General features: G+C 38.7%; 2 protein-coding genes and 1 long non-coding RNA gene across 6 annotated transcripts in view; 2 read left to right on the forward strand and 1 right to left on the reverse strand.

The window, feature by feature from the left end:
- Nucleotides 1-2,462, forward strand: part of adipor2 (adiponectin receptor 2) — a 34,590-nt gene extending 32,128 nt beyond the window's left edge. Inside the window, exon 9 of the mRNA XM_044343012.1 lies at nt 60-2,462. Coding sequence (XP_044198947.1) covers nt 60-188 — 129 coding nt within the window. The 3' untranslated portion in view covers nt 189-2,462. The remainder of the gene's footprint in view (nt 1-59) is intronic.
- A 691-nt stretch (nt 2,463-3,153) lies between these two features.
- LOC122974933 lies at nt 3,154-10,240 on the forward strand. Of its 2 annotated transcripts, XR_006400494.1 has the most exons (4): nt 3,154-3,385; nt 5,256-5,327; nt 8,039-8,085; nt 10,154-10,240. It is a non-coding gene; the product is annotated as an uncharacterized LOC122974933 (long non-coding RNA). The 2 variants fall into 2 exon arrangements; XR_006400493.1 differs by lacking the exon at nt 10,154-10,240 and having other exon boundaries at nt 8,039-8,386.
- LOC122974901 (protein PHTF2-like) overlaps nt 5,791-22,971 on the reverse strand; it is a 52,546-nt gene continuing 35,365 nt past the window's right edge. For 2 of the 3 annotated variants that reach the window (XM_044342980.1, XM_044342979.1), the window contains 17 exons: nt 19,161-19,230; nt 18,498-18,656; nt 16,710-16,875; nt 14,909-15,070; nt 13,539-13,767; nt 13,307-13,453; nt 13,017-13,173; nt 12,845-12,915; nt 12,271-12,399; nt 12,077-12,162; nt 11,661-11,853; nt 11,434-11,565; nt 10,829-10,915; nt 10,139-10,294; nt 9,959-10,054; nt 9,738-9,863; nt 5,791-8,958 (listed from right to left, as the gene is read on the reverse strand). In XM_044342980.1, the coding sequence (XP_044198915.1) occupies nt 8,938-8,958; nt 9,738-9,863; nt 9,959-10,054; nt 10,139-10,294; nt 10,829-10,915; nt 11,434-11,565; nt 11,661-11,853; nt 12,077-12,162; nt 12,271-12,399; nt 12,845-12,915; nt 13,017-13,173; nt 13,307-13,453; nt 13,539-13,767; nt 14,909-15,070; nt 16,710-16,875; nt 18,498-18,656; nt 19,161-19,230 (2,187 nt within the window). In that variant the 3' untranslated portion in view covers nt 5,791-8,937. The remainder of the gene's footprint in view (nt 8,959-9,737; nt 9,864-9,958; nt 10,055-10,138; nt 10,295-10,828; nt 10,916-11,433; nt 11,566-11,660; nt 11,854-12,076; nt 12,163-12,270; nt 12,400-12,844; nt 12,916-13,016; nt 13,174-13,306; nt 13,454-13,538; nt 13,768-14,908; nt 15,071-16,709; nt 16,876-18,497; nt 18,657-19,160; nt 19,231-22,971) is intronic. The other variant, XM_044342981.1, reaches the window with a different exon arrangement.

Below are 22,971 nucleotides of genomic sequence, written 5' to 3' on the forward strand. Positions count from 1 at the left end.
CATTTAATTTACCTTTCTCTCTCTCTCTCTCTCTGTCTTTGTCCCTCTCTCCCTCGTAGTTCCACTCTCACCAGTTGTTCCACATCTTGGTGGTCGCCGGGGCTTTCGTTCATTTCCACGGTGTCTCCAACCTGCAAGAGTTTCGCTACACGGCGGGAGCGGGCTGCGCCGAGGACGGCACTCTCTAACAGACAAACACATACACACACACACACACACACACACACACACATACTGACTCACTCATTCACTCACACACATTTTTACGGGGAGTCACTGGTTCTAATAATATGCACAGAATTACACACACATGCTCCTCAAACAGGCACACACACGCTCTCCCCCCAAACTGAAGGCCCGAGCGGCTCATCTGGTGTGTGTCTGTGTGCGTAATACACAGGATGGCCTCCCAGGGGGCGCTATTAAAACTGACTGACAAGGGGTTTTTTTTGTTCTCTCTCTGTCCCTCCGTCTGTCTGTCTGTCTGTCTGTCTGTCCACACCCTCACCTCCTCTGGCTCTTTTTGCTCCGACTATAAATCCACTTCCAAGACGGTGTGTTTTCTAAACCAGTTTTTGAGACTCTTTCCAGGAAGTATCTCCGTTTGTTCGGGAGGAGCTCAAAACCTCCCTTCAATAATTCTTCACTTTCTTCTGTGTTGAGTTCTGACTTTTTCATGGTTTGATTTGAAGAGGAAACATAATTGTGGCTTTAAAAAAAAAAAAGAGAAAAAAAAGACATTTTTGGGGTGTTTTCTTGCTGAATGCTGTTTTCCAAGTCACACTTCAGAGCATTCAAATATGAAAAAAAAAAAAGAATCAAGTGGAAAATGTCTTTCTTCCATGATTGTGAAAGTTGAAGGGGGAGATGGGGGATTTGTTGGGGATGAGGGTTGGTTTGTGGGGAGGCTTAATAGTCACTTTTAAAAGAAAAAAAAAACTTTTCCATGTAAATAAGATTTCTAAATTTTGGGTTATAGATTTGTATGAAATATATATTAAAAAAAAGAACAAAAAAAGATGTTATAAGATGATGGCAAGATACTGAATAAATAAATATGTTAGATGATGAATCAGTTAAAGACGAGAAGGAGCAGTGGAAAGAATATTCTGCGATTGGAGGGAAACGCTTCAAACAACAACTTCATTTAGTCTGAATATGCAAAGATAAGCAGTGAGGATGAGGAGGAAATATAAGGCACAACATCTGAATCTGATCTCCGGTGCAGGTGTGAAATGAGCTCAGAGTCACTTTTTCTGATCTCCAAACAGAATTATTGTTTTTTCTCACCTTTTGTCTTCAACCTGCGGCCTCGTGTTCGTCGAGCATCACAAAGTTGGATCACTGATTTTAAAATCTCGGGGGGGGGGGGCCCTCACGAATAAAATGTTCTCATGTGAACATTTGTGCTTGAAACCAAATCTTAAGTCTATGATATATAAAAGAATCATCCTAATATGTAGCCGTTTTCATTTATCTTTTTACTGTAAATTGTCTGACATGTCTAAAGATAAAACAGACTTCTATGCCACCAATATAAGTTTATTCTTTTCTTTTTTATTCCTTTAATCACATAAAGACAACTAAAGGATATTTTTTAAAAACAAGGCCCCAAATCTGCAGCATCAATACATAAATCATACAGTTTATTGTCGTCCTGACGTCTGTGACAGTTGATAAGATTCACTTCCACACAGAATGATACTGAACATGTTTTTCTTTTTGATTGGTATGGATTGTATATTTTAATTTATCCACTGTTGTTTTTGGTATTATTATTATTATTATTATTGCAAGCTTTAATTTCAGTTTTTCTTTTCTCTCATCCATTATCTCTGTCGTTCGGCCAGAGATCATGTGAGGCGAGGGCCCCGACTAAATAAAAATAGCAAAAAAAACCCAACATGAAGTGTCCTCAAAAACACCCGGAGATGTTCTCAAAAATAATTTAAGGTTCACCTGAACAGAAACAGAGACTTCACTTTGAGATTAATACATGGTGATGTTTTTAAAATGTTATTGTTTTCTGGCAATACCAAAATCTTGCACCTGCACAGTGGAAAATGCTTATATTCTGAGCTTGTCTTAAACTGTAATTCTATTATTGTTTGAAGTTAAATTTAGGTTTGCGAGTTCCTGTTTGATGGCGGCAAATTGAATTACTATTTGAGTGATCAGCGTCTCTTCTTTGCATCACACTTTGCTTTGAAGAAAAAAAAGAAATTTCATCTACTTCTGTCTCATTTTCATCTACTATCTTCAACTACTTTATGTTTTTTTTTCTTCTTCTTCTTCTTTTCCTCATTTTCTGTTTTTATTTGATCTGGCTTATATTAATTTATTTCTCTTGGGGAGCGCATATTGTCTGTTGAAGCACACGTTCCGTTCTGATGGGAGTGTTTGATTGCAATAGACCTTTATATCTGCTGTATTGTTCTAATAAAAAAGTTTTTTGAATCTGTCATGTTGTCTTATTAGTGGTTGGTATGTGTGCGAAACTAAAACATGACTTAAAAAGCTGGTCTCCTGTACACTGTTGTTCTTAATATGAGCTAAATAATTGACCTGCATCTGCTAAAACAACCACACAAAGCAACAATAGTTCAGATTAGTTCTGAAACAATGACGTAGATTAATTGACAAATTGTTCATTTAAAAAAAAAAATTAACCACCAACTTTTTTGATTGGATTTTATTGATTACTGTTGCACAATATTTGCTGGTTGCAGTTCCAAAAAAATAGATTTTCAGAAAGACAGGTCACATAAATACACAAATGACATTGCACAGCAATAACATAGGACATATGTAATATAAAAATAAATATAGTGATATAGAGTATTTATTATATACATATATATCAAATCAAACTCTTTGAGAATGCGGTTTTTCTGTTTTAAATAATTGTAAATTAAATATATCTGACTTTTGGACAGCTGGTCGGACCAAACGTCACTAACAGCTTTGGATTTATTCTTTTTTTTTTTTAAATATATTTTTAAAAACAATTTTCTGCCATTTAATTTTAGATTTATCGAAAACATATTGACACATTAATCGATACTAAAAAAAAGTCTTGCTCTGATGTTTTGTTTTTATACTTAAACTTCATTTTTATTTTCTGTTTTAAGCTGCTGGGTCAAAGGTCATTAGCTTAGTTAGCTTGTTAGCTTTGTGAAAATAGCGACACACCAGACTTCAAGTAGCGTTCAACGGTTCATGATAAACCCGCATATTTGGCCGGTTTTATCACCATAAAAGTCCAGGGGCTTTATCACAAGTTACTGAAAGAAATTATATTTGTTTGTATTGCGGATTTTGGCCGCACAAAACACATAAACTGTTTGGAAAGGAGTGCAGGAGGCGGCGCGGCGGCTCCACCCAGGTGAGTTTTCTTCAATTAGCCAAGTTATTTGTTACATAAACATATTTTATAGTTGCAGCTGAAGGTTTGTCCTGACATAGTGGTATTCTCTCTGTCCAACCCTCTGACTCACGTACACACTTTGTTTTGGGATTTATTGGGTTGTTGTGTTGAGTTAAATTGATTTAGTGCACCTTTAGCTATTAGCTCAAACAAACCATTTGGTTTCTCGTTGGATTAAACTTGGTGAGCATGGCTTGGTGCTCAGTCACTAGTTTTCAAGTTCAGGTTGTTAAAAGCTCGTTTGGCTCAAATATGCAGTCTACAGTTGTCAGTCAAACAGGATGAATTACTGTGACCCTAACTACATTACCTAGGCTAAATTTTTGATTACAACTGTCCAAATACATGATTAAAACACGTGCAGTCACAATATAGCCAAAAGTCAAACCCCCAGGGGCCCTTAAAGGACAATTTCATAATTTTTCAAGTCTGTCTTAAAACAACAGTCAGGTGCCCAAATGAACATTTGTTATATTGAACCAAAACAAAGTACCAGGTACTAGATTGTATCTGACATCAAAAACCATCTACATGTTGATACTGAGATATTTTTTCCAGTTGATGGAACAAATCTTCATCCTTTGATGGGATAACTCTACATTTAGTGCCTATTTTACTGGGTAATCCAGCAAAGGCATTGAAACCAGCTTTATTCATTTATTTATTTATTTATGTGGGCCTACGCTTCAGCTGTCGATCAAAATGGAGTCTGAAACAGTATTTTTGATTTGATGGGTAATTCTGGTTATACTTTAAGTTAATCAGCGCTCCAAACTGCATTTTTCCAGTATTCAAGTCATGGAAAGTTGTGTAAACCATCATTTCTGGTTTTACTGTGTTGTTTTAGTGCTTTGGTAGACTGATTGGCTCCTTATTAACTCATCTGCCATCAAAGTATGCTTTACAAACATCATTATGGTTGAATTTTTTCAAAAATATTCACAAAACATCCTAAAGCTAAAAGTTTCTCCTAAATGGCCAAACTTGGAGAAACTCCTAAAAAATAAGGGGGCATGTCAGTCCTTACTTCAGGACTCTTAAGTTTTGGTCTAAAACTCATCCACAAAGCATTTTAGAGCAAACAGTAGCTCCTACGTCTGGGAGAAGTTAGAGGAAGTCCAGAAGACTCATTAGTCACTAAGACCTCCTCAACGGATGCAGGTGATGAGCCTCCTCGCAGCAGGGTTTTGGAAAATTCAACTAATCTCATCACGTTCCTGTGTGCTGATGAATATTTTCCTGAACATACACCGACGGTCACCTTAATCATTGTGGAGATAGTGATTAAGTCCATTCATGAGACATGATGTCATCTGTAGCAACAACGTCAAGCCCTCCTCATCTCTTAGCTTCAGAGTTTTCTCAGTTCCTCAGTAAAAGTTTATTACTCTCAGCAGCTTTATGAATTTGTCTTTAGAGGAAACTAATAGGAACTTTTAGTGCCACTTTGTGAATACGGCTCCTGGACGATCTCCAACTTCTCAGACTTAGAGCTGCTTTTAGCACTAAAATGCTTTGTGAATTAGTCTTAAAAGTCCTGAAATTCGTACCGACACATCCTCTATTTACCAGAGTTTTTCCTCACTGTGTTAGTTTGGATGTTTTGTTCTGGTATCTGCACATATATAGAGAGTCATAATAAATCATAGTACGGTGACATGTTTTGTGTAACTTTTAATGATTCTCTCAGTACATTTAAATCATGTTTCTTGTGCCTTTAACATTCAGCAGGTGATAATTGCTGATTGTTTACACATATTAAAACCACAGTGAATGAATGACAGCAGTTTTTTACCACAAACTAAATACTTTTCATCTCCGTTCTCAGGTTGCGGCAGAAATTACAGACATGGAAACCAACTTAAACCCAAACTGTCTGCATGACCAGATACCACTGAAGGTAAGAATATCTGTTCTTATATTGATTTTTTTTTTTATGGCAACGCTGAAAATTTATAAAACCATATCTCATTCTCAATCTCGTTTCATCTCACTAAACATTTATATCATTTAGAGATTAGCTTAATTTGTCCCAAACTCTTTTAATCTTGTGCCTGAATATATTATAAAAATGGAAATGGCTGATTAATGGTTTACTAAGACAGTTTATGTTTGGTTGCCACCACGACTTAAATGCTCCTCTGTCACGTAATCTTCTCTTGATCTATAATCAAGGTCAGCTGTGTCCTTTCATCATTTTTAATCACAGATCTTTGTAGGATGTTAATTGCTTAGTTAATATAATAATAATAGTTGTATCAGCAGTATGGAAACATCTGCTTTTGTTAAGTCTCATTTATTCTGTTTTTTTTCCTGAATAATTTGTCTTTTAATACTGAAAAGACGAGAAATGAGCCAGCATGTCAACATCCATTTCTTTTTATTTTCTTATAAAAATGTAGACCTTGTGGACAGAACAGTTCACAAAAAAATCTAAATCTAAATATTCAGACTCTTTTAAAACAGAATCACAACATAGAGTCCTTTTACCTAGATTCATTTTCAAACATTTCAAACTTCTTTGTTCCTTCAAAAACACAGTAAAACGTGCCTCTTCTTTCCAACGAGCGTGAGGAACAGAACAACCTTTACAGATGAATAATGAAAGAACAAAAAGCGCAATGCCAAAAAGAAAACATACGATACAACTTAAAGTATTTCCAAAGGGAAACAAATAGATTTAAAGCATAACGCTGCAAATACATTCTTTTTCCAGCAGAGACAAACAAACACAGACAGTAAAAGTAAGCACTTTGGTCTTCCTCCTCAAACACACGAAGATGATTATGCTAGCATTTTCATGTATGAAGTTAGTTCCAGTTAGCAACATGCTAACTCCTTAACCGAGGCAACGACTTGTGTGTCAGCATTTTAATCACATTTTAAGATGTTTTCTGAGGGCATGATAACTTCACGTACCATGTAGGATCTACTTCAGAGAGTGATGCAAATTGTTGATACAATATTTTGAAGTTCAGAGCTAGCATTGGCTTTAACAGCAAACGCTCAAACAAACACACACACACACACTAACACACTGTGCCAAGCAGGTGAGGTACAAAAAAAAAAAATCTCTTGACAATAAAATAAGATGTAACTTCTTTTCTTCCTCCATTTTTAAAAATCTGTCTTTTTAAAGTGCATGTTTCATTCACGTTCAGACACTTTTTTTAACTGCAGTGTATAAAAAGCCTTCAACAGGCAGACGCTAACAGACTTGTCTAATGTCATGCACATGAATCTACTTGAACTGCAGGAGTTTGATACCAAAATCCACTGAATTTCTGAACTGTTTGAATTGATGGAACAAACTAATACTGATGGACACAAGACTGACCGACCGAAAAATGTTTGAATCTAGCAGATGAATCAGTCAGTCAGGAGGTAAAACTACTTTCTTGTCATTATGATATATGAGATACAGCATCAAGCCTCGACTCTCAGTGACAAAATACATTTCAAGGTTTTAAACTGAGCTGCAACACAAATATGACACAAAGAAATCCAGAAAATTACACTAAAATGTCGCCTTTTTTGTCAAAGAAGAGCTCCAGAGAGCAAAGATTGTATTATTTTATGCAGGTACTGTAATCGGACTCCGTCTTCATCATTAATTTTTGAATGGAACAATTCAACAACAGATTTCCCAAAACCTGACTCTCCCTGAATAGACTGAGTCTCAGTTTGACAAACAAATCTGTGTAAATTGACCAGAGCTGCAACTAAAGATGATTTTCATCATCAATTAATCTGCCAATTATTTTCTCGATAACGTGTTTAATTAATTAAATGCCAAAAAAGTTTATAAAATGGCGTTCAATATGTCTGAGTGATGTCATTAATTGGCTTATTTTGTGTAACCGTCCAAAACCGTCAGATCTTCAATTATCTGTCATATATGACAAAGAAAAATAACAAACCGTCACATTTTTAGAAGCTTGAACCAAACAGTATTTTGCTTCAAAAATGACAGAAAAAAAAGATTTATTATCAAAATAATTGCCAATTAATTTTCATCGTTGCAGCTCTAAAATTGACAGAAACAACAAATCAAGCAGAAAAACAAGAAGTTCTGATCAGATTTCTCTTTTAAACCTGAAACTAAAGACTTTTTGTCCTTTCGTCAAGGATAAAAGAAACAATCTTGTTGAGTAATTTAGGAAATAGTTTCACACGCAGGAATAAGGCCGACGTCCTAAAAGAAAACTAAAGCCCATCAAGCTCTGCCAACATCTGATTTGTTTCATTACCTGCGTGTTTAAACGGACGTCACATGAAAATGTCACCACTTACACGTGTTATTGGAAATACTGTCAAACCCACTGAGATATGAGGCATGAAACTTAAACCCAGTGAACTCAAAAAGCAACAAAATAAAGCAGAGTGATGACGATTGAGACAGAGCGCCGTCTGTGCGGAGAAAATAAAAATAAATAAAAAAGGGATTTTCTTATTTCACGCCGGCTGCGATGAAGAACCATTAACTTTACCTGTACGTCTACATACAAGCCTGCACGTCTGTAATGATTATGTTTACATTTTTTAATGTAAATGTCACATTTCTGCCATGTTTTGTTATTTCCATTAACTGGATGATTGTATTTTTTGCAGTGTCGACCAGCATGTCATCTTTTCCCCGGTGAGAACAAAACTCTCAGGTACGTCAGTAAATGAAAAACGGAGCTGTGGACTTTAACGGATATGTAAATGTCATAATTTACATTTTCTACTTTTATATCTGGGCTGCGGCGTGAATCAGGGAGTAGACAGTAGCTCCAAATTAATTATGAGAAACCGAGGTGACGAGAACTCACAATACAGACGGATTATAGCAAACATATCTGTCGTCATTAATCTCAGGTGACCGTTTTCTTTGCCAGACCAGCCAGGTTTCTAACTGTAGGTGGTTCATGTTTTGTTTTTTTTAAAACATATTAATACTTCAGCGTAAAAATGTCATAGAAATGATGGTCTCGATTGTTTTGCCGTTGGAAGAAAGCCACTGGAATAACATGTATGTACTTATTGAAAACAGGTAACTGTAACAGAAACTGAAGTTTTTGCTTTGAAACTCACTCGACATATAAATAATAACTTTCAGCAAATAAAAACACAGAAGTTACACATAAATGATGTTTGCTCTAACCGCAGCTTAATATTGCAGCTCATCTTGACTTCAAACATCCGACGAGCTGAAATGAAAACCGAACTGTCGCAAACACAGCTGAGAACCTAAACCATCACAATAATAATAATTTATGCTTTATATAATAATACTAACACTTTTTGTTGACAGTTAAAATAGAGCATTGTTTTGTGTCGTAAAACACAATATGAAACAAACTAGAATTCAAATAAAACCTAAGTAAAACACTGAGTGGGTAAATAAATAGTTTGTGAATTGCACAAAGTGGGAACGTTGAAGGTCAAAGCACTCTGATATGTCGAGACTGACGTGCAGTCTTTCAGTCAGTGAGAGTGAAGGGTCAACGCCGTTTCTCTGTTCACTGTCACGATTTGATCTTCCACAGCTGTGAACAGCAAGAAAAGACAAAAACATGATTTACACACAAAACTTCTGTTTGATTTCTTAACTGATATGTAATATACAGTAAATGTTTGTGTCCTGCTGTAATAATGAAAGTCTACAGTAGGTGTCCAGTTTTCAGAAATACCATGATGTAAAAGTATAGTCCCATTACAAGTGTTTCAAAGCCCGAGTGGTGGAAGCGCTCAGAGCCTGACACACGTAAAACGGAGGAAAATAAAAGACTCAAAGCATAAATGAACACTTCAGGTTGCGGTTACGCTTGTGAAACGTGAGCCTGCATGGAGCCGGTACAGACAGCTGCATAGATTAAAATGAGAGCGTATCTGTTGCATGTGAAAAACGTTTCTGACACGCTTGCTGTGCAGAACTGCGAGTGGCCACTGGGACAAACTGCAAGTCAAGTTGCAGCATCTTATCCAGCTATTCTAATACATCCAATAACAGCTAATAAACTATGACAGCATCCTCCAGAAAATAATATATTATCATTTGGCTGTTGCAGCATCCAATTTGAAATAACCCTCCTTTATCTGAGTATAAATGGCTCCAGAAGAGACACAGATTTGTCTTCAGACAGTTATAAAACAGAAGTGGAATAAATACGTTGCCTTGAATGAACTTAACTAATTGAACTTTGGCGAGAGAGAGCAGACAGTCACAGACTGGGCGTAAACTATTGAGTCAGAACATTTATTGATTTAAACTAAAATTAGCCTTTCAACCTACTGAGAACAACAAAGCTCTCGGTCACATATTTACCTTCAGGTTGAATCCTAATAGGTCAGATATGACTCCCGACACGGCGGACAAGATGACCACCTGGGTGATGTTGTAGAGCAGAGGGTTCATAGTCAAACCGTACAACCTGAAGGGAGTGTCCAACTCCTGGTGAGAGGAAGAAAGAGGATAAATTATTAGACAAATCTACAAGTTACTTCTAAAAAGTTGCTCTGTGGTTTTGAAGGAGTGTCAGTCTGTACCTTGAGTAGTTTGGTAGCCAGTTTTAAGACGTTGTTGACCAGTGTCAGCTCCTCTTTCTTATTGGGCTTCTTCTCCATCTTCAGATACAGGTTGATCTGTCAAACACATCATTGATTGATTGATGTCAAGTGTTTGAAGACATATCTGTGTAGTCGTGCGTTATTTTCTGTGTATTTTACCTGTTCTGTGAGCAGTATGGAGGTGTTACTGTACTTCTTGCTGGTCTCAGAGCCCAGAGTGACGAACCTGAGCAGGAACAGAGACAGACTGGAGCACCAGATCACCAGCTCCCAGTTATAGTGACACTCCAGGAATGTTTCATGGACGTGGAGCAACTGGAGGGAGAGAGGTAAGAACATCACACACGAGGGAAATGCTGAGTTTGTTGTCACACAGCATGAGGAGCATAAATAAATCACAGGTTCACAATTTTTCAACTCTAAAATTTAGGATAATAGTCAGGTGCCCACATAAACATTGTCTAAAAAAAGAGTTTATCTGAAGATAATATGAGGTGTCAGATGTCTGAGTCAAACAAAAAAAGTGGATATCTGCCACAGTTAGTCTTTCTTAGTAAAAAGTGTCCCTCACTATGTCTCGACAGACAGAAAGATATTGACTTGATTTGACTAATTTGAACAGTTTAAGATTCATATTAACTTCAAATAGACCTTCAGATACATTTTTCCACAGGAGGAGGACTGTGGATTTTGTCCCCCGTCACTTACATTGTAAGTGCATTATAAAGGGATCCTCTAATGGTCAGTATGAACAGAAGGGATGCTTACAGGAATTGTGAATCTGTCCTTTAATGCTTCCTGTTTAGAGGCACTAAGCAAACCAGTTTAATATGGATATACTAGTATTACCTGGGCACAGCAGATGAAGACGACAGATAAAGTGAGCAGGAAGGCCGATGACACGATCACGTCCACTGACCGCTGAGGACCCCGTCTCTGCAAATACAACAGTTCAGAACTATTTAGTCTTTTTGTTTCCAACTGTTTGATTTGTTAGAACTGAATTTGTCCAACTCCCAAATCAACAGAAATGTTGCGAAAGCAAACAGTGCTGCAACTAACAATTATTTTCAATTAATCCGCAGATATTCTCGATTAATTGTTTTGTCTATAAAATGCTAATAGTGAAAAATGCCTGTTATTGTTTTGTTTCAAAATCCAAAAATATTCAGTTTACTATCATGTGTGACACATAAAAGCTTCAAATCCTCACATTTGAGAAGCTGCTACCAGCAAATATCTGTTTGTTAGTTTTGCTGATTAATTTTCAATCGACTGATTGATTAATCGTTGCAGCTCTAAAAGCAAACATTAATGTAAATTTTTCCAGTTTAACAGCATCTTTACTTAATTCATTATCTACGATTGTTGCCAAATAATCAGTCTTGACTTAAACTTGACTAAATCTAAAAAACACTAAAGGACACTTTACAAGAAAATTGAGAGTGAAGCACCTTGAGGTAGGAGCGTAGCGACAGCCACATCTTGATGTTCTGAACTTTCTTCAGTCTAAAATGGGGAACCTCAGACTTCCTGGCTCTGCGGGCCGAAGTCAGGTGACCAAACAGTTTGGCAAACAGTAGCCTCTGAAACAAACAACAAATAAAAATGTATAATAATTAATAAACTAATATTAAATTTTAAATACTGCAGTAAAATCTACACTGTTTATTGATCTCACCTGTTTGTAGGTCCTCTCCGCTACGCTGAGCAGGAAGAAGAAGAGCCATATAAGGCAAACGCGCACCAAGAAGCTCAGTGTTACCATGGTGATAACCAAGGCATCTGATCCGGACCCGCCCCCCAGCGCCACAGACAGCAGCTCATTGGCTGAGAGTGTGGTCAGCTGATCCAAATCGCGGTACTGAGCCAGCCTGCAAGAGAGGAAATGTAAGTGAAAGACTGACGTAAGTGAAATATGACTTATTGTCAAAAATAAGACTTTCAATGTCAGTTTTGATGTAAATATGAAGAAAATTAATAACTTTTTCCATCAACTGAAAACATTTCTCCAGTTCAATTTCTTTTGTTATTTTACTTGTTTTTAATTACTAAAAAGGTAAACTTTGTAAAGGGCTAGCTCAGTTTGTTTTGTACCTGTAAGCAAAAGGCGTGAGGCCGAGGGTCACAGAAACCAGGTTCCCAAACACCTGGTAACCAATACCTGGAGTGTAGAGATTCACCTGCAGAGAGACAGATTTTATTTCCTTTAGTTCCACACAAGTAGAAAATCCAAAGTATGAATTATTTTAGGACAACAACATTTGTCGCCGCCTTTGTCTGTCACTCACTCGGTTCATGATCATGCCGCTGATCTCCAGGACGGACATGTCGGCCTTCTTGCACTCGTTTCCCTCCCACACGATGGCGCTCACTCTCTCCAGGCCGGGGTTGGAGCTGTGCAGCCAGGGAACGTGACCCTGAGGAAGGAACGTACACCATGACATTTACTTATTACTCTAACAGGATCTACGGGAAAGCAAGTAAACAAACTAAAACGCTTTTTTTTTCTCTATACAATTTTTCATTGCTTATAATGAATAACATCACACTTTCATACATGCTTTGCACTGTAATTGTAATTTGCACCTCCCTTTGATTTACATGTGTAATTGTTTTCTATTTTAATTTACAATATTTGACACGCTTGAACTTTGAGTAAAAGTGATTTCAGTGCAAAACAGGTTCTAACTACACATTGAAACAGCTGTAAAATGTACCACAGACATTGAAACTCTTCTCGACCGAATTTAGTTGTAACCCAGATTTTTATCAAACTGCAAATCATCAAAATCTTACTGAGCCTGAGAAGTTCATTAGTAGCTTTGTGTAAGCCATGTGTGTTATGTGAGTGTGTGTACAGACCTGATGGAAAGGGTCGTCTCTGTATTCCTTTTTAGCCGGCGCACAGACAGGTGTGCCTCCTCCTTCTCCCTCTGTGGAGGAAGACAGTATCAACAGTAGTTTTAATACAATAACCTGCAGATATCTATTTATGAAGGATGATTAATTAAATATATGTATTTTAATCTCTGACCTGTCTCTGAGGTGCAGGATGATCTGCACTCAGCACAGTGCAGAAAGTCTTCCCACAGCAGGTCCTCTGTCTCGGATTCGTGTCGAGTGCTCTCTGAGTCCTGAGTTCTCAGACTGGAACATCTGGAGCTACAGCTGGTGCCGGACTTGGGGACGTCCTGACAGACAGTAGACGAGACGGAGATAAAAACAAAAATATGAAATGGCCTGTATGTCCTGTTTTTATTTATCAGACACACAGCGAATAAACTGAAAAGTTAACACGTCGCCTTGTGTTGCGTGTGTGTTTACCTCCACAGCGTAGTGTTTCTTGTAATGGTGTGCGTTCTTGCGGTTTCGGAGCGTACAGTCACTGTTCATTCTCTCTACTCCCCTACGGAGGGCGCTGTAGGACGCTTCGGGGTCCTCCTCACTGGAGGCCTCGTCTGACGCTGGCTCCTGCAAGACAACAGAAAATAAGTCAACAGCTGTTTTGATGATAGATGAATTGTAATATTAATCAGTGGTGAAAATAAAGCATCACCTTGTTGCCGCTGGCCAGCATCAGTCCCGGGCTGCGCGGTGCGTGAGCGTGCGCGGGTTGGACGTGCGAGTTCCAGCACACCTCGTCGGCTCTGTTTAGCGAATCGCATCGCTGCTCGTGGAGCTGAAGCCCTTCCTCGCTGCTGCGATTGGTCACACGGCCGTCCAGTGACACGTAACCGTTGTCGGTCTCCGTCGACTTGTCGATGGACAGCTTGGACTTCTTAGATCTTTACGGGAGGGAGGAAGAGAAGGCGTGGAGTGGGAGGAAGGGGCGAGATGGAGAGAGCAAGAGATTGATAGAAAAAGAAGGACGTGTATAGACAGATGAATAGATATTTAGATAAAAACAGAGGGAGCAGAGAGGTGAGTTTACTAGTAATAAAGTTGAGTTTTAGAAGCAGACATGCAGTTAAATCAAACTAACAGGATGCGTTCAACACAACACTGTGGAACATTGATGCAAAATCAAAACAACATTGGAGAGCAGTAGCTAATAATTGAGGTACAACACTGAGTTCTTACATGCATGAAAGCATCAATTACGGTAAATATAGCATCTTAAATGTGAAAATAATCAGTGATGTTCTTTTCTGTCTTGATTCTCTTGTGAAAAGTGATTTTAAAAAGTCTTAAAATCTCACAAACAAGAACTATTTAATGACTGAGGAAAATTCACTGACTGTCTTGAAGTGATTTTGGCAGATAATCAATAGATCAGCAGTTATTTGTACTCAGAAATGTTCCACACTGTTGTAGTCTGCTGAAGCCGTTTTAAATAGAAGAATGAGGAGCTGAAACTGCAAACAGATGTTTGAGCAGTGATCCTGATGGCAGCTAGAAGATCATCATTCATAGCTAGTAGTTTTTTTTTTTTGTAAAGACAGCTCCTCATGCTTCCTTTGAACATAGTCAGCATGCCTTTTACATAAAATCAGCTGCAAAACAGGCAGCAGGAATGAGACAGTCAATTAAGTTTAAGAACTAGAAGTTCAAAATATATTGTTTTCTGATCATCCAATTAGAATTTCTTGGTAAATATTCAGTCAACTGAGGATAAAGATTTACAATATGACAGAAAAAGAAGTGATGTTGCAGCCCAGTTAGGTCCCAGTCAGGGCTGAGATTCAGTTTCTGACACACAAAAGGTAAATTTGGTGTTTTAATTTACAGTGTAATTCAAAGATGTAAAGTATCTCCCTTTTTTACCAAGAGAAAATGTCATTATTTTCTTTCTTTATGTTCATTTATTCAATCATTCATCTAAGATCTGCAGAGCTAATTTGAATCTGGATCGTTTTGGAAACTGAAGCCCAGCCCCGTCATTGTACATCATCTCGTTTTAGGAAGATGGGAAACGAAAATACACACCCAGCTTTACAGATATCATGCCAGAAATCTTGGAAGAGAGCGCCCAGGCTGTATGTGGTGCTGGCTGAGTGGGAGTGTGGCGCCCCCTCCTGTGTGTTATCGGTAGTGCTAGACCCGTCGCCTTCCCTATGCACCTCCATCTGAGATGCCTTCCTCAACTTCCTTCAGTTTGGAAAGAATAGAGGGTGAAGAGAGACTTAGACCTGGAGACTACCAAGACTTGGAGCTACAGCAGTGTGTCCACCGGGAACCTGGCTGCAATTTACTGTCGTATTAAAAGATAGTTTTCAAATTGACGCAGTGCCGAGACGCACAAGTTACCGCTGGACACAGTGATACAATAAAAAGGTATATTCCACCAAAATCCTCTTTTAGGTTGTTATTCTGCAAAAGTAGATAATTTTATACAATTCTCTTACTGACAGTCACTTTCACGTATTTATATCTTGAACACAAAATCATTAAAAATGAAAACCCTTAATTAAAATCAAGTAAACATTGGACAAAAGTACAAAGAAAATGTGTTTAGGGAGACATTTGTTTGGGTAGATGCAATTACAAGATACAAGAAATTTTAGTTCCATGTCTACTTTTGCAGGATATTAACACAAAAGTTGTATTTAGCAGTTTCCTAAAAGGTTTGGTCATTAAAGGACAGAGAGGAGAGAAGTGTAGGACAGGAGTTGTGTTCTAAGATTTAAAGGCAGGATGAAAAAGGATGTTGATGAAGATTTTCTCTCACCTAGCAATGGTTAAAAAATTAAAAATGTGTTTCCCCACAGGAGATCCATGACATGTTAACCATGAGTGACTGATTTGTCTTTCTGTCTACGAGATAAAACGTCTATAAGAGTGAGCTGAAGAACAGGGAGAGGAAAAAAATAGACAAAAAAATGTACAGAATCAACTCTGTGTCAAATAATTGTACCCTTTTCATGATTTTTCCTCAACTTAAATGAAAAAAACCCCAAAGTTGATTCGATGAAGGAACAAACTGTGTGTTTCACTCTCAAAAACAACCCAAAACCTCTTTCCAAAACAGTGGCATGGTCCAATTTTCTTCCCAAGAGTATGAAAATTGACATTCTGGACCAGAAACAGCAGCCGCAAACTGAAGCTTTGAACCAACACAGAGAGAATCACAAGCTGCAAATCTAAACACGACAAAACACACAGAGTAGCCGACTACTTTCTACTTTCACACGCAGTAAATACGCTCTGTCTTGTCTCAAGTGACAGTCGAGTTATCAGGGAGAGATTTCAAAAACAAAACAAAAAAAAACCACATAAGTCAAACCAGAAAACATCGTCTTAGCCGGTTCTTATCTTTAAAAGTCAAATCAAATCCACAAAAGATTAAATAGAAAAAAATTCTTCATAGAAAGATTCAAATAAATAAACAGTTTAAAAAGAATCTGATGAGTGTTTTAATCAGTGGATGTTTGGATTTTTGAATCTCTCCATGATAAACGTTCTTTAATCTGTTTTGAGTTTTAGTGAAAGAAGCTGATGAGAAAACAAACAGCAACAAAAGACACATTCATTCATTTCCACAACTTTCTTCCCCCATCTTGTGTTATTTATATCCACTAATCTCTCCCTTTGTTATCTCTGTTTCTCTCTCTTTATCTCTTCCTGTGCCTCCTTTTTTTCAGAGGGGCTCTTGGGTTTCATCTCTCCGATGACTCATCACCGCATCCTGCTTTCATGTTGTCCTCCTTTTTCTTGCCCTCCTCGTCGTTAAACTCGTCTATCTTATCTATCTGTCTACGTTTCCCTTTTGTCTTTTCTCCGTGGTTACCTGCGTCTCTTCCCCCCGCTGCTGGAGGCAGGTTTCGGGGTCCTGGTGGAGACGATCTGACAGTGGACGGTGCCCAGCAGCAGCATGAGCCAGATGGCTCCGAACACTTCGGTGGCCGGTATCCCATGAGGCTGAGGGATGGTCACATACAAGAACGCTGCTGCCACTGCGAGGAATGAGGAAATGGCATCAATACAACATTTCAGATCCAAGAAATTAAATGACAAGTTTCAAGATTATGATTTAAACCTTCATTAGGAAAACCTCTTCATGCACACAACTCTGCATGTTTTCACTGATTTTAGCCTCTTACTTGCAGTTTTGGTTTTCCAGCCTGCATATTTATTAACACTGATTATCTAACAGCTACTGACTTAAATGGTTTTTTTCAGGGGTTGGTAGAGAGAGAAAAAAAAAAGTGTGAAATAAATAGTACTTGAATTAATGAAGTGACCAGAAAACAACTCCAGTTGGATGCTCATGTCGTGTTGTGTCTGGCGAATGTGTAATTAAGCAACTGTTTACTAAAATATTAGCCAGAGCAAATTCAGAAACTGATGTCAGGTTTTAGTTTGTCTAATCTTCCATCTTGCCTCCACTATCAATTCTGCTGTAAAGGCTTGTTTGTATTTCTTTAAACCAATCACAGTTGTCTTGGGCGGCGCTAAGGCCAGGATGCAGTGACGGTGTCCTGAAGAAAAACGCCGCATAAAACAGTAAAAGACGTATGTTGACTGTGTTTTATGACTTGTACTGATAAAAAAGACAAACATAATTTGCCATTTTCAGTGTGTAGGTTCCAGCTCGGAGGTTGTTGTTGCTGTTGTTTCACCTAGCGACGGAGATTTAGAAAACGCACGCAGACAGAGAAGGGGGAGGAGAATGCTGACCGAAATAGGCTTATACACACAGTCTACATCCGATTTATTGATACAGTTAATAAGCTGAATACACATATCGAGCAGGGTATTTGTGTGATTTACACAGCTGCTTGCTCAGATTACGCTTCACTGAACGCGACAGAAACAGACTTGGAGTGTAAAAAAAAACGTTGGGGGTCTTTTTCAGAACACAAACAGAATCGTTGACTTTACCTTTAAATTTCTTTTGCTGTTACCCAGAAGGTGTGAGGGTGTGTGTGTGTTTTTATGTGGTATGTGCGGGAAGTGAGCAGGAGGGCGGCGGGTTGGAAGGAGAGATGAAAAATAACAGTGTTGAGTCTGTTTTCATCAGCGCTGAAAAGGGCAACGTGACGTAGGTGGTGGAAAACACTTTTCAATAGTATTCGTCGGAGTGTTTGTGCAGCGAGCGTGTGCGGCCCGTGTAGGCGTTGCCAGGGAGCGCACCGTGCTCGCAAGACATTGTGAACTGCGTGTGTATTTTAAGAGCAACTGATAAGATGCTCGGGAGCAGCTGTTGAACATCTAAGAGATTTAAATCAGGAAAACATCAAGATACTGGATCAACCGGCTTAAATAATGACTACAGGGAAAAAATGAGGACGGTTTTGCTATAACCAGACCTGTATCTCATATTTAAAAGGCTGATATTGATCCACAGTTTAGGAAAAATCTGGTAATAGTGGTCATGTTTTCCCAGTTTGACACTGTTTTTGTGCAGTCAGGTGTAGGAAGGGCTCATATTAATGTCTCAGTAAAGAAGAACTGTTAATCATTTATCGTACGGCCTACCTAGAGTGACGTCTGTCTCAAGCCAGACCACAATGAGAGAAACGAAATTGTGGGGAGGCATTTCGACATTACAAACATCACACACACACACACACACCTTGCAGCAGATAGAGAGCCAGCAGTAAGAGGAAAATGGCTCTGGAGGTGACCTGGATCCACCATCGATAGAAGAACGGAAAGAAGACGACTCTGACGATGCCCTTCCTGGTCAGTGACGTCCAAGGACTCTCTGGTTTGGCTTTCGCAAACGCCGAACCTGGAGAAAACACACACACACACACTTAGTTTGATGAGAAGAGGCTAATTAAGCCCCACGGCGAGCAGAAAGGATCATCACTTCACACATCCTGGAGTCGAATTAAGAGATGTGCGTTTTATCTTTTAATCTGCTTCCGACTCCTCATCCTTCGCTTCCTTTCTCTTCTGTTTCTCTCTTCCTCTATCTCGTTTATCTCTCCGTCTCCCTTTGCAATGAAATAACAATGAGGATACATTCGGCTGATTTGATGAATAATTGAATATGAGACAGTTACGAGGAGGAGGAGGAGGAGGAGGAAGAGAAAGAGACGAGACGGATAGACGAAGGCAGCCAGGATGAGGATTAACGGTGACAGGAGGCTGGCACGGCGACGCTGGCACCTCGGGTTCATGTGTGTGAGATTTACGTCGATGAGCAGACAGACGACGACGATGATTTAACAGACGGGCTTTCTGCTGAAGCTAAAAAAAAAACACACATCAAATGAGCTCGTTTTCTCACCTCTAACCAAATCCACATCTATGAGGTCCGGTTTGACGTGACCCGTCTTCTTCGGCTTGTTCCTCAAGCCCTGCGGGGGGAGACAGAGAGACACCGAGTCAGAGAGAGGGCTTTATAAAACACATATTCACACATATTCACACACACACACACACACACACACACACACACACACACACACACACACACACACACACACATTTGTCTACAGGGACTCGACTGCAGGAGGCTTCTCGTGCGCTTTATGCCTTCAGAAACACAAACACACACACACACACACACATCCAGTGTTTGAGGAGGCACGCCGTGCATTCAGGCTCACACAGCTACAGGCTCTATTTGATATTTCACTGCGTCTACATTTCTCTCTACATATTCAGCCCGGTCTGGAGATCTAAAAACAGCAAAAACGTCCCTACAGACCCTTCAGTCTTTGAAACCAGCTGTTATGGCTCTCATTCATCCTGTGAGCGTTACGATTGTAGTTCTAAAGTTGGTGCTTTGTGCAAGTTTATGAGCCTGGGAATAACGTTCCCCTGTGGCACTCTGACTTCCTGTGCCAGTCGCTCACTTCCTCCTACGACACACAGTTCATGTGCTCTGCGTGTGCGTCTGAGAGACAGAGAGAGAGAGAGAAAGAGAGAGGCTGCTCCGTCTGCTGTGATGACAAACTGCGCTGAAATTTTACGAGCGAGTGTAAATTACGAAATGCGGTGTGTATGACAGCCTTTGTACATGTGTGTGAGTGACAGCGAGGGGTTGTAAATAAAATAAAGATGGTTTTAAGGTGTGTGTGTGTCAGAGTTACTATGGTGAGCAGACTGACAGTAGTTTGGTTTTAGTGATAGCACATATCAGTGACTCTGGGTAAACACTTGGCTTTATGTTCAGTACATGTGCACAGCTGGAAGTTCAACACACACATGTTATCTACTCAGAGTTTCCCCACACACACACACCTACTTTCTATTGTAACTACAGGAATGTGGAGGAAATACACCATTTCACAAAAAAACCTGTCAGATTTGGTGTATTTCTTTAAAAAGTCCCCCTACATATCTTTCTTCTTTTAGTGTGATAGTGTTACAGAAGTATATACAAAAACATTACATTTTATTTAACACTGATATGAGTATCAAACACTGTCAAATACCCAAAGCTGGCATGTCTGCATGTGTGTATTTTAGTTCAAGTTTTTGGTTACATGTCTGTTTGATTTGTGCAGCCAATCCTTTGTCCTTTGAACAAGACAAATCTTTCATAAAGGAATAATAAAAACACTCTTGACTTAGATAGATTTGTAGTCTTGATTATTTTTTGTATACTTATCATTTAGTAAATATATTCCAACTTTAAATGAAAAGTTTGCAAGTTATTGTCTAGTTTATGTAGGCAAATTTATTTCCTTAAAGCTACATGTTCAACGTGTGAAACCTTTGGCTTCTATTGTTAAATAGATTTCTTTAATATTTCTTATAGGAAGGTATAATAAAAAAAAGTTTTGTTCTGGTGTCTTTACTGATTCAGGTTTCCAAATATTTAAAATGACATCCTGCTCTACTTGTGTATTTTCATTAACAATACAAAACCATAAGAGAAAAACATAATTAGTACTTTCAAAGATTTAAAATACTGTAGTTTTTAAACTTTGTATCTGTCATGAGTTAAATATCACAGAAAACTCTCTAGTTAGTGCTAATATTGACATACAGGACAATCAACTTGTGTCTTATCAGTCAATGGTCTGATACAGAGGCTTGATGGACGTCCTTATCTTTAAATAGCACAGCCAACAAGCAAATATGCTGTGAGAGACAGACAAACTAGTGTGTGTGTGTGTGTGTGTGTGTGTGTGTGTGTGTGTGTGTGTGTGTGTGGCTAAAAGAAGTCGATCAATATCTTCCTCTTGGCAGTAGATTTACCGCAGCAGTAAGTCCTTCAACATCTCGCCTGGCTGCGGCTCTCTTATCTCGGAGCTTTCTATAGCTTCTTATCTTTATAAACAAGTTTCTCCTCCAAGTTACAAGTTATGATGTTGCCTCGGTGACTGATGTGTCGGTGCCAGTCATTCATTTACTGTTTGCACTTTACATTCCTCACTAACGTCGCACTGTTAGTCATGTTGAGGGTTCAGGTTTTACTTCTTGTTTTACTTATTGTAAGTCACAAAGGAAACAGATAGCTACAAATATAAAATGGTAGATATGAAAAGTATTTTTTTGTTTTACAATGTAATCTGAACCCAAATCCAGCAGACTATACTGTAGTTTCCTGTTTGCGCCAGCAGGTGGCGGATGGCTTTCCTGTGTAGAGTGAGTTGGTATAAAACCTCTCTGCTGAACTCACATCACAGACAGTGAACAGTTAGCGGTAAGAGCTAAATACAAATATGCTCTCCTTCCCAAAAAGGTTTCACTCAATGTCATAAATCAAACTAGAAAAAAAAAGAAGTAAAAATCTTTATTTTGCACATTACACATAGAAAACAGCAGAATTGATATAAGCAGTGGTACATTTTTAGCCAAATGGTGGCATAAAACTGCTGTAATTCTCTTGTGTTATTTGTTTTTATCAAAGCTAGAGATCTGAAGGGAAATGCTTTTAATCGATCTATTTCTGCTCCTGATCCTGCTGATCTCCTACTGAGCTCATCCCTCTTAAGAGCTTTCAGTTATGAGACATCAATCATGTTAATTTTGTACATTAACAACACGCTGAACAGCATCTGCGCATCTTACAAACAACTGGTTTCTCCTGGATTTACTGTATGAGAACAATTGGTAGTTTAAGCTATTTATGAGCCTATAAACAGTACGAAAGTTTGTAGAGGTGAGCAGGTGACACGTCGTGCTTCAGTACTGTGCTTAGATAAACTCTGCAGTGTCTGCGGCAGAAAGAAAGGCTGGGAAACCATTTATGTGACAGATACAAGGAGTCAAGGTCACAGCGCTGTGTATGTGTGTTCATGAGAGTGTGTGTGTGTGTGTGTGTGTGTGTGTGTGTGGACTTTGAGCTCATTAAGTAGAGCAGAAAACTTCTCAACCTCTCATTTAGATCTTCCGGCACAATGATTAACTTGAAATAAATAAACTAAAAGCTTCCCTTTAAACGCTTTAAGAAGCATTATCAGGTCTTCGAAGCCCACGTTAGGATGTCAGAGAATCTCTCATAAAATCTGAGAAGGGAGGGATTACGCTGCCGTCTTTACGGGTCAAAGGTGAGAGGTGAGAGGTCACGGCAGACAGGTGAAGAGGCTCTGATTACCACTGCTGGGGGCTGAGAGGGAGTCTCCTAAAGGCATGCCTTCTCACACACACACACACACACAATATCGTTGCACTGAGCTCTAATTTGAGCCTGCAAAGTGATCTGAAGCCGGAGTGGAAAAAGAGGTCAACTATGAAGTATCCAAAACACTAAAGAGGAGGACTGTTGCTGATCTGTGCTGTTAAGAGGAGTGGGCTCCTCGTCAGCCTGCTGGACAGTTAAAACTAGCAACTATGAGACATAAACAGCCTCTTAAAACTGACCAATTCATGTCAAAGTTGCCATGATAACAGGGCTGCAACTAATGATTGTTTTAATCATCGATAAATCAGCTAGCCTAAATATTTACTCAAATCAATTGATGGTTTGGTGTATAAAATGTCTGAAAATAGGGATAAATGTCGGTCACAATTTCCTAAAGTCCAAGATGACGTCTTTAAGTTGCTTGTTTTTATTTACATCTGGTATAAAAGTTTTTGTTTCTCAGTTGTGCCAGCATTGTGATCGGATCTCAATATGCAAATTAGTCAAATAAGCAAAGCAG

Source organism: Thunnus albacares, chromosome 23 (assembly GCF_914725855.1).
Source record: "Thunnus albacares chromosome 23, fThuAlb1.1, whole genome shotgun sequence".
NCBI lineage: Eukaryota > Metazoa > Chordata > Actinopteri > Scombriformes > Scombridae > Thunnus > Thunnus albacares.